We start from the raw sequence: 12,181 nt of genomic DNA on the forward strand, positions 1-12,181 counted from the left end.
GTCAGGAAGAAGTTTATGCACAACAATAGATTCACTGTCTGATGCTCTTTGAAAAGCTGTAGACATAATTTTACAGGTTGTAGAAGTCTTGGCAAAAGAGGAAGTCTAGTACAACAAAACTGGCAAACAAAAATAATTAGGAAAAAGTTTCAGTAGCTGGAAAGTGAGTATTAGATGATTCAAACTTGATTATTTCACTAACTTCTCCTATAGTAAAGACAGTGAATAATACTTTACAAAAAGTAGATTACAACAAAAAAGGTTGTTCATGTAACACCCCTGACTTGGCTATATCAGCTTCAACATCTGAGGATTTACATCCTTTACCAAATGCTATGAATATGGATGTCATTTCAAACTTTCAAACGAATCCTGAAAGGCCGACACATACACAGCGAACCAGAAGAACACTGAAAGTCCTTAAGCACGAAATTCAAAATATTGAATTACCACAGTTGGCCAACTCCACTGCCTGCTATGTACTGCCTACCCAAACAAAATAAATATGAATGTATTACTATATATGCACTTACCTTAACCCGCACTCTAACCCTAAGGTCAGTAACTATTGCACATTTACGTTAGGGAGCTATACCGGATAAGGGAATCTCCTACTGACGTTTTACCTCACTAAACATGGTGTGGATAACTATGGCGATTCGGTATTTTGAATTTCGTGCTTAAGGACGTTTGGTGTTCATGTGGTTTTCTGTTCATGTGTTGGCCTTTCGGGATTCGCTTAAGTGTGAGGCTTCGTCATTCTAATATATACCCGATATTTTGAAAAATAAGAAGTATAACAGGAGACACTGGACAGTAGGGACACTCTTTAAATATTACCCTAAATCATTCAGAATGTTACATTTGTTTTTTTCTTCATGGTGTAAAATGATTTGAACCTTGTACCTTAAGAACAAGAAGCAGCTGACTGATAAGTTAGCACTTTCACCCCTGCACTAACCAAAGACCTCATAGAGGAGCAGGTCTTGCATCATGATGTACTTTTTCAACAACAACAAGTACGAAGCTCGTTTCTGGCATCATTGACTGACAGTAATAATCTGTGAGTTATAGGGGGCAGGGCAGCTGTAAGAGACAAAATAAAGGAGGTTTTGTAAAATCAGAGACAGTTCAGATGGATGGTTTTGTATTCATGTGGGATGCTGCCATTCGCTAAATGTTTGTGCTCAAGACTTTCAGATAAAGGTGGGAGAAACACAGGATGACACCAGGTTTAGCATCATGATGTAGTTTCTAAACAGTCAGAAGAATGAAACTAATGCTTGGCATTACTGGCTGACTATAACCATCTGTGATTTACAAGGAGCAGGAAAAATAAGAGGCTGCATCAAAGATATTTGGTAATCTCACAGACAGGTTAGAAGTATGGAGGTGTGTGTGTGTATGATTGAATGTGTACATGTGCGCGAGAGAATGAATGAGGGGTGGAGCATGGGCCATGGTAACTGTTTGAAATGCTGGGACTTATTTTATCAGGTCCAATAATATAGACACTGGTAGCCAAAAAATGGACTTACATATATTAAGATTGAGAGGGTCATTTCTCTGAGGTATGATGATCTTATATATATATATATATATATATATATATATATATATACTTATATATATATATATATATAGATACACATTTGGGGGAGGGGGACTTGCCCGCCACATCACTGTGGCCACCTGCAAAACAAAAAAAAACTAATTTACAGGAGAACAGCGATGATTAATATTTGCTCTTCTGCTTTTTTGGTGTCTTTTTTTCAGTGTGTCAGCACTCAGCATTATGAGTGCTGATATTTAAACAGGGAGCCATGGGCTGACAGTGGTCAATACTACAAGAAAGTTATTATCACCACTAGTGGTAATTCCACATGATTCAAATTATATGCAATATATACTTGATAATGATGGCTTTCCTTGTTGAAATTAACATGTTTTTGAAACACATTTCCAGTGATCGTGAAAACTGCTACATTGCTCTGCAACAATTTCAGCAAGCACAGAAAACTATTTCTGAATCCTGGCCATGATGTTCAATAATTCATTAGAGTGCTACATTTTATCACTAAATCCATTGCAGAGTTGCATGGATTTCAAATATTGTGGTCTGTCAGGCCATTCATCTCCTAGAGTTTCCAAAGATGAGTACCTTGTCCGTCAGCAGTTTCTAAAAAAAGGTTGTTGAAATATACAATTTTTCTGCAATTATACAATGCACTACAACAATCCCATATACATTTATGGTACTGTATCTCCAAAAATTTAGCTTGTGGAAGAAGCAAAGCCTACTCACATCTTACGGAACCTGTAGACTCAAAAGCATATGTAGCATTTCCAGTATTCACAAAGATAATCTCATTAAAAAGGAACAGCAACATCTGAAATAAAATCTGTATCTAGAAATATACTTTTTCCTTGAACATAGATTTAACTGTTAAAGTACTTAGCATCTGTCAGTTTTTCATCTCATAACATAAACAGATATTCTTGAAGCTCCAGCTGTAGGCTAGTTTTCTTTGTAACATTCAAACCATGACATTTTCTCCTTTTATGCAAAAGATAACAACCCGGTTCTAAACAGGGCAGCAGCAATAAAGCAGAATTCACCTAAGAGGTAAAATATCCAGTGGCTTCCTTGCAGCCTTTAAAAATTCCTTTTAATTTAAGTCATTATGGTATGAAAACAAAATACCTATGTGGGACTGTACTCTACAAATTATGACATGTTCCAAGAAGCCATTCACAAGTTGGTGCAGAGGTGTACTACTGCTTAACCAATCAGTGAGGGGAAGTGTGCTGATTTGTCTAGCTGGAGCAGTGGAACAGCTGCTGAAATTATGCCCAGAAATGTTGAACTCAGAGATCTTATGATGCTTTGAGAATTTAGTTGCCTTCTGCAGTCAATCCCACGGTGTTGATCTGAACACTGTATTTTAAATATTGCAAATCAGATAATTGAGTTAAGCAGTTACAGAAGTATAACTAACAAATGCTAAACCATTCTTCTTAAGAAACTGAGAAAAGTGGCAGAAGAAGGGATAACTGAGAAAAAAAAATGGTGTTTCTAGCCAATATTGTGAGGGTGGCCTTCTTAGACTGCAAAGAAGCTGAGAAGAAAAATGGGGTGATGATTTGAGCAAAGGATGATGGAATAGCTTTAGATGTAGTGACACATGAATTGTGATTTTACTAGAGTTTGAAGAGACAAACAAGAAGAAAAATGCATTGAGAATTTGCCTGAAGGATATTAGAGCTTTAAATGTGGTGATGCATGAGCTGTGGCACTTCTCCAGCATGTTACAAAAGAACAACAAATGATCAAAGGACTCATAAAGTAACAGCTGTGAATTTGTGCATGGCCAATGTGACTCAACTTAGTGTTTAAAACCAAAACTCTAGAGTAAAGCAACTGAAAATACAGCAGGTGATTTATGCACAGCAACAGCTGGCTGGATTAGATGGCATTGCAGGCAGGAGAAATTTCAGATTAAGCGGAGTGTTAGAGGGTGAGGAAGAATCAGACTGCTTGGAACTGGTAAAAATCAAGGCAGGTCTCTGGACTGGTTGTTTGAAGAAGTCCCTGAGAACCGAGAAAGCTTACTGATTACCAGTGACTTAACTATACAATCTGTTGGGAAACCCAGAGTAATTTTAGTTCAGTTTGTTGCATAGTACAAAAACGGGCAAGTTTTGAAGTGGACATGGCAATCTGAAAAATTACACAGTTAAGGGTTGTCGGTTTATGTGGATCAAGATTATTTTAGAAACAACTCTGAAACAGAAATAATAGCTTACGAAGGTCATTAAAGAATGTTGTAGACACAAACATAAATGTAAACTAATGTCTTCCAGTTATCAGTGTGTATTTTTCAACAGAAAGCAAATGTTTACAAGCTGTCAACCAGTAATGGATTGGATACGAGGATTACACAGTGCGCTGCAAAGTGAGACCGAGAAATATAATTACAGGATGCATACGAGGACTGTTACATGATTTACTTCTGTTGAAGTAGAGGATGAATTGTGTTTTCCAGTTTTTATTTTGTTATCAACAATGGGACTATGTGGAAAACTGTAATAAAAAATTATACAATGTGTAAAATTGCATATGACTACATTTGTCACTATGAAAATATACAGCCTAAAAATAAAGCTAAACCTCATTCCACATATGTGTGCACTGTTGCAAAGTCTGCTACATGGAGATTGTAGTTAAGTCACATGATGATGATAGTGCCTTCTGTGTACAATAGCTAGTCAAGATTCTTTCTCCAGTCCCCGCAAGTAGATAAATGTGAAAAGAGGAAGACATTTTCTAAAATTCAAACTAACGCCAAATAAAATCCTATTTGGATACTTTATGACTGGTAATTCAAACTACAGAGTTACAGCAGTTACTGCAATCTGCCTGATAAATATACCCTTGCTATATTATAATGCTGATAAATTATTTTTGACTTAAAAGTCAAAGATAGTAAGGCTGCATATATCTGTTAACCAGAAATAGTTTTTAGTTTATATTTTATACAGTCTTTTAATATTATCTGTTTGAAAGTTTTATTTTCAAATCCATGTGTGAGTTTTGCATTGTTTGCACATTCATTGGAAAGGAAATGCCTGACTTATTTATTTTAACCAAAGAATGTTATTATTTAACTTTGAATATATATTTTACTTACTAGCTTACGGTTTATGCATATTACTGCTCCTAGAGCTGTGTGATATCTGTCTTATGAAGACTGATTGCAGAAGATAATTGCTAGCATTTGAATATTTAGAGACTGGCTTATTTTAAAGGTAGACAGTAAGGTGTACTCTTGTTTTGTTAATTTTGATTAAATGGTGACAGTGCACAATACATATGAAAAGGAAGGATAGATATGAGTCCTGGAGAATTATCATTTACTTCTCTTCCTTTCTGGAAAATATTTGTGAATGTGAGTGTAGAATACTTTTATTCATATTTCATTATTGTTGCACTTTGTTGTTATAGGCTGCCCTACAAGGCATTTAAGCACAGTCTCAGAGGGATGAAATCATGGGCAGCCAGTCATTCTAACTGTGATCTATACATGTTCGGTGTAAAGCTTATATGGGTGTGGCACATATTATTCATTACCTAAGGCAGAACTGCATATTCACTATTCACTGTTATGGTCATTTAACTTTGCATACTCACAGAGGGTTTCCCAGTGCGAGTGGGTGTGTACTAGGGTTCAGCTCTGAGCCCACTGCTGTTCATACTGATGATCAATTACATTAGCAAACATGTTGGAGATAAACAAATTTGCTGTATATAGATGATGTTACATTACAGGCAGACGTTGAACAAAAACCTCAGCAAAGAATAGGGGCGTGGAGGAAGGCATATGGGATGAAACGAAGTACAGATAAGACATTGGTAATGGCAGCAAATTGGGGAGTATTTGGGAGGGGTGGTTGAGGAAAGCAGAAGACAATCTGGTGAAGATGATGTGAGAAAACAGGAAGAATATGAAAGAAAATGAAAGCATCCAGCAAAGAGGTGGATGGATTGTGGGAGAGAAGTTCTGCGACAATCAGGCATGAGTATTGAAGAAGACTGCAGTGTGGCATTGAATCGAGAGAGATGGGACAGTTGACATGACACCTCGACCCCATGTAGAAAAGGAGAAGAAGGCGTTTAATGATCATGATGATTATCTGAAAGCACTGATTAGATTCAGACCCCTTATGGCTGGTTCCATTGTATCCATATACAGTGCAGTGTTGGAGTTAATGCCTGTAGCCCTTGACCATCACAGGACAAAAGGCTGTTTTTCCCTAGCAGTGTACTAAAGTGATATCACTGAGTAGCTGGATGAATTTGAAATGAAATGGCTATGCTTTTAATAGACTGCTGTTTGGAGTCTTTTATAGAACAGCTAATGGAGACCATGAGCTTGGGCATTGTTTTGGTTTGTTTCCCATATACCTACCCACCCATGCGCACACACACACACACACACACACACACACACACATATATATATATATATATATATATATATATACTGTATATACATATAGATTTATATATATGTATATATATATATATATATATATATATATATATATATATATATATATATATATATATGGGTCTATATTACTAGACCGAAAGATCACAATAGTGAATGGATGAACATCGACACATGTACGTCGATGTACATACTGAGCGAAACACCTAAATGGTGAAAACTGGAATGCCGAACATGTTTCATCATCATAATGCGCCACACAGGTAGGTAAAATCGAAACTAAATTTTTAAATTAATTAGCTTTTGTAGGGGGGCAAGCCCCCCTGCACCCCCCTACTTAAATATACCAACTCCGAGACCACACTACAGTGGGGAAAAGGATATATTTCCTTATCCCCACCATCATGCTGCTGGCTATGAAACACATTCAGCATTTGGGTTTTCACCGTTTAGGTGTTCTGCTCTGTATGTACATCGACGTAAATGTGTCGGTGTACATACATTCGCTGTTGTGATCTTTCGGTCTAGTAATATAGACTATATATATATATATATATATATATATATATATATATATATATATATATAGCTATATTTATATACGTATATCTAGTTATATACATATAGAGATATAGATATGCTTCATTTCCCTTGACTCAGGTTGTCTGGCTGTAGCCCTGTCACTGTTGTTTATCTTGCTCCATATATGAAACTTTCTGTTTTGCTTACTGGACTCTTGATATAGACATAGCTACAGATATATAGGCACACACACACAGACACACGTGCTCGCACACACACACACACACACACACACACACACACACACACACACACACACACACACACACACACACACACATACACACACACACAGTATGGGGTCATCCAAGCCCTATTGTATAATGATTGATTTGTCAGAAGACTTGTAAAATGGGGGAGACTGAGAGGTGTGAAGGTGAAGATTATGGACATTTACTAGACCTGTCTTGCTGTTTCCCATATTATAATTTACATCTTCCTCTAGGTGAGAGCATGATATTGTTCTTCCCAGTTAACATCTGCAAAAATTCATGATGAATGACTGAAACACAGCACTGTACTTACCGTGTATAGTTCATTGGTGACCTTGAGTAGCTCCTCATGCATCTGAAGTCCAATCTCTTTGCTCTGAAAATAGAAAAGAAACACAAAGCCAAATTAGGCAATAGAATATCACAGAAGAAGACAATAGATGGCCTTTCCATCCTCTGTGATTTCACTGCTACCAAATCTGATGTAGGATGACAGGAATGGACAGTTATTTACACACAGCCTTTATTTTTCTTCCTGACAGCAGCCTTCTATTTCTGATCCTCATACAATGGTGACATTTGATTATTTACTTACAAACATTATGGTTACCAACAATCAATTCAATTAGATACTTTCTCCATTCTTAGAGGTACTTAGAAATATATTCATGACAAAAGAGTACTACAGTATTCATTCAATAACACAAGTAGTCAGAAGGACTGGATCTGCTTGTAGAAAGATTGCCACAAGAAATACAGTAAAACAGATATAACAATATTCAGTAAGTAAAACAGAATATCCCAAATACACAGTAAGATAAACAACAGGTGCAGGGCTGTTGATAATCAAGCTGAGTCAAGGAAAATAAAACCTGAAACAACTCACTTCTGAACATACAACTCAACCTGCAAACTTTGAAAAAATGGGTACAAAGGCTAATGAAAAGTTGGTAAATCCAGCCAAAATTTGGATATCGAATTAGCATAAAATGTGAATATCAAATAGCGCGTAACTCCAGTAGAAACATCGGATACTTCTCAAAACCATGTTTGAAAAAAAAAAACAGAGAGTGACAAAAATGATGGAAAAACATAAGCACAGTATCAAAGGAACAGTGCAAATCTGTAGACTTTAATGAACTGCATTGTAACATTCCACCACACAGTATCATTAATTTAGCTGAAAATGAGGAAGGTATGTTGGTCATATAGTGTGGTTTTATGTGTAGCAGACAACTGCAGAAATCACATAGTTTCATAGTTTCATAGTATAGTACTAGGCTATCTGCCCTGGGGCATTTCTAAGCCTAGCCATAGTGATGTGGCTTTTGCCACCCCATGAAATAGTACAACAATGTACAGAATAAATCTAGAATACTGTGCCTCTGTCTAGTAGTGACACAATGAAGGTCCCCTTATATAATAGAATTAGTTTACTGTGCCCCTGTCTAGCAGTGACACAGATGTGACCCCTGGGGTAAACTTACGATCTCCCATCCACTCATCAAGATTTCTCTTGAAGAGAGTCAGTGAGGGGCTCTGCCTAATACAAACTGGGATCCTGTTCCAAAGCATGGGAAGCCTCTGGGTTATGAATCTATCCCTCCAGCATGTCCTATTCATACTTGTGCCGAGGTTTAAGTCTTTAGCTCTCGTGGTCCTGATGGATTTGGATTTTTTGAGGTGGAGCATGTCCATCAGATCCTGATTGGACATGGCCTTGTATGTCAGGCAGAGATCACCTCTGAACAGGCGGTATGCTACTGAATAGAGCTGAAGTTTCTTTAGTCTGGCAGAATAAGACATATGTTGGAGACCCTTGATCCTTTTGGTGAGGTACTTTTGTGGTCTCTCCAGCTGTTGCAAATGCCGGGTGAGGTACATACCAAATGGGGCATTGTACTCAATCATGGGTCTGATGAGGGAGGAATATAGGGGTACAATGACATCCTTGGATCTGGATGTGAATCCCTTCATGATGAGGTGTGCAAGGTAGAATGTTTTCTAACCACTTTGGCAACGTGGGTGTCAAATGAGAGGTCGCTGTCTACTTGGGTCCCTAGGTCTCTGATTACTTTTTCCGTACTCAGTGGGTTGCTGTCTATGTGATAATTTGTGGGTACTTTCTTTTTCCAAAAGGGATGACTATACATTTTTGGCATTTAGTTTAAGGCCGTGACTACGGCACCAGTTGTCCATTTCAGTGAGGCCTTTTTGTAGGATGTGTGTGTCTGCTGGTGTATCGACTATGGCACCTAGTTTGCAGTCATCTGCAAACTTTGTCAGCCACAGCCCTCCCATGTTTGCTTTAACATCTTAGAAATAAATGCCGAACAAGAGGGGTCCCAGGACAGATCCCTGTGGGACACCACTTGTGACTGGCTTTGAGTCTGACATTGCTCCAGTGATTTTAACTTTATGGGTTCTGTCCTTTAGCCAGTTTGCAACCCATCTAGTGACATAAGGGTTTACCTTTAAGCTGTTTAGCTTATCTATGATGCCTGAGTGGGGTATTGTGTCGAAGGCCTTAGCCAAGTCCAGGTATGCTGTATGGACAGCTTTGCCGTCATCAATGGCTCTAGTGACTGTTTCGAAAAAGTCAACCAGGTTTAAAAGGCAGGATCTGCCCTTTACAAAGCCGAACTGGGTGGGGTCAAATGTCTGTAAGTCCCCTATGTCTCTGTTTATGAGTTCCATAATGATTCTTTCCATAGCTTTGCAGACCAGGCTAGTTAAGCTTATGGGGCGGTAGTTTCCAGGGTCTGTAGAGGCACCCCCTTTGTGGAGTGGGACCACTGTTGCTGTACGCCAGTGTTCAGGTACATATCCCAAAGTAAGGCTAAGGTTAAATAGCATTTTTATGTGTGGATTTAGCTCCTCTTGGAGTTCACGTAACACGCACCCCTGGATACCGTCAGGTCCCATTGATGCTGTGTTTTTTGCTTTGTTTAGGGTGGTTCTCACTTGGACATCTGAGATGACAGGGAGATTAGATTCAGCTGGGATAAGAATTTCTTCTTTTGGGGGTGAAGGAGGGGAGAAATTTGCACTGAACCTGTCAGCCAGAATGTTAGCAATATCTGTGGGTTCAGTGTATTTTTTGTTGTTGTGAACCAAATCTGAGCATATCTGAGGGTTTCCGCCCAGGTTTCTAACATAGCTGAAGAAGGCTTTGTGGTTATCTTTAGTGTCCTTAGCGATTTTTCTCTCAAAGTTTGCCTTGGATGTTTTTATGAGAGAACGTAGTTTTCTGCTAAAGTTGATCAGATATGTCTTCCCTTCATGGGATTTCGCTCTGACGTGCAGTAGCTTCCTTCTTTTGTTATACAATTTGTTTATGGCTGAGGTCCACCAGACAGGACGCTTACATTTTGTGGAGAGGGACTTGGATTTGTTTGGGATTGCATGATCCATGCATTCTTGGAGATGTCCATAGAAAGCATTTGTGAAGGATTCGGCATTGTGGGATGTGGTATCCACTGGCACAGTGGGCTTAAAGGATACCATCTCAGTCTTAAGAAGAGTGAAGTCTGCTTTTGAGAAGTTTTTCACTGTGGTCTTTTGTGCTGGGGGTGGAGGTGGGATATGTATATCCAGGGTGATTAGTTTGTGGTCAGATCTCACTAGTGAGGGGTATACTTCCAGTGTGGAGCATTTTGTCCCCATGTTTGTGATGATCAGGTCTAGTATATTATCTCCCTAGTGGGAGAGGTGACTAGTTGTTCCAGTGCATTTGAATTTATGAATTCCAGGAACCTTTGGGCTAGGGTATTAGGGCTAGAATAATGTACCCAATCTATGTTTGGGTAGTTGAAGTCTCCCAGTATGATGGTATTTTGTGATACATTCATATCCTCCAATGTCTTCAGGAAGGCTGAGTGGGGTTCTTGAGATTGGGAGGGTGGTCTGTAACATGCTACCAGTTGTATAGCAGTTTTGCCTATGGTTAGTTGCACCTGTATGGTCTCTGATGCTTCATGTGTTGCTACTAACCTGGAGATGTGGGTGTCCTTTATGAATATGGACACTCCCCCTCCCTTTGTGGTTCGGTCCAGGTTTTGGGGCCGAAAAGCATGATACGAGGTATAGCCTGGTAGTGCTGGGGTGCTCTCAGAAGCCTTGAACCAGGTTTCAGTTACTGCACAGACGTCGATGTTCTCCATGCTGAGGAGTGCATCAAGTGCCTGCATCTTGAGATTTAGACTTCTGGTGTTGAGCAGCATTACCCTTAGTTTTTTTCCATTTTTGTTTTCTAAGGAGGTGGGTTTGTCTTTTGAGCCTTGCCTAAAAAAGGCACTATGGGGGTGGCAAGAGCCTTAGCCAATATCCGGAAGCCCAGTGGTGACAGGTGTAAGCCATCCCCTGAGAAGCAGCATGGCTTGTCCAACATATCATCCCAAGCAGACAGACATTGGATCCCCTTAGAATGACACCAGTACTTGAGCCAATTGTTAAAGCTGATCATCTTGTCTTTGTATTGTGGTATCATTCTTGGTGAGGGCAAGATGCTGCTCAGGGTCAGGGTCATACCAGCCTGGGCTACATAATCGGAGAGCTCCTCTATGTCTCTTTTCATGTAGTCCAGGGAGGTACGTCTCAGGTCATTCACACCAGCATGGACAATGACGGAGTCATATTTGTACTTGCTTTGGAGTGACCTGAGTGCGTGTGTTATGTGGCGGATCCATGTGAAGCAGAGAATTGTTAGAAGATTGTGTAAATGGTTAAATTAAAGCCTTAAATAGGGACATACCTCCAAAAATATGCCCATCATGTACAGGTTTAAGTTAGGCCTGAAAATAGGAAAATAACTACAAAATAGAGACAGCTGAGAGGTCTGATTCTGAATATATGTTCTCCTCTTCTTGGTGGCAAAAAGGAAAATGAGACATTTGTATAGTAAGTGGCATACAAAGTCAACAGTAATAAATTTCTCTTATGAAATACTGTTTTAGCATAGCCACTTCAAAAGTGATCACTAGGTCCAGAAATGGAGCAATCATAAGTGTCACTCTAAACAGAACCCCCCCCCCAACACACACACACACACACACACACACACACACACACACACACACACACACACACACACACAGATATATATTTATATATATATATATATATATATATATATATAAAGGCAAATTGAAATGTGTTTCAGACAATGGCACCCTATATCCAGTTGAAACAATATTATATCAGATATTATCCAGCCATATACCATAGCCATTAAATCTGTGTTACCTTACTAACAAGCGCACTGCCTACAGCATAAATAAAACAGCAGTGACTGTACCAGTTTCAGTACTAACCCTTACAGTTTGCATTTGGATTTAGCATTTTACTAATTAGGTTTGTATAAATAAAATAGCAGTG

At 38.8% G+C, this 12,181-nt stretch overlaps 1 protein-coding gene across 2 annotated transcripts in view; it reads right to left on the reverse strand.

The window, feature by feature from the left end:
• Positions 1 to 12,181, reverse strand: part of SRGAP3 (SLIT-ROBO Rho GTPase activating protein 3) — a 2,107,662-nt gene that overhangs the window by 970,518 nt on the left and 1,124,963 nt on the right. For both annotated transcript variants that reach the window (XM_044078646.1, XM_044078643.1), the window contains exon 4: positions 7,119 to 7,181. In XM_044078646.1, coding sequence (XP_043934581.1) covers positions 7,119 to 7,181 — 63 coding nt within the window. The remainder of the gene's footprint in view (positions 1 to 7,118; positions 7,182 to 12,181) is intronic.

The sequence above is a fragment of the Protopterus annectens genome, chromosome 7.part1 (assembly GCF_019279795.1).
Source record: "Protopterus annectens isolate FY-2018-M chromosome 7.part1, PAN1.0, whole genome shotgun sequence".
NCBI lineage: Eukaryota > Metazoa > Chordata > Ceratodontiformes > Protopteridae > Protopterus > Protopterus annectens.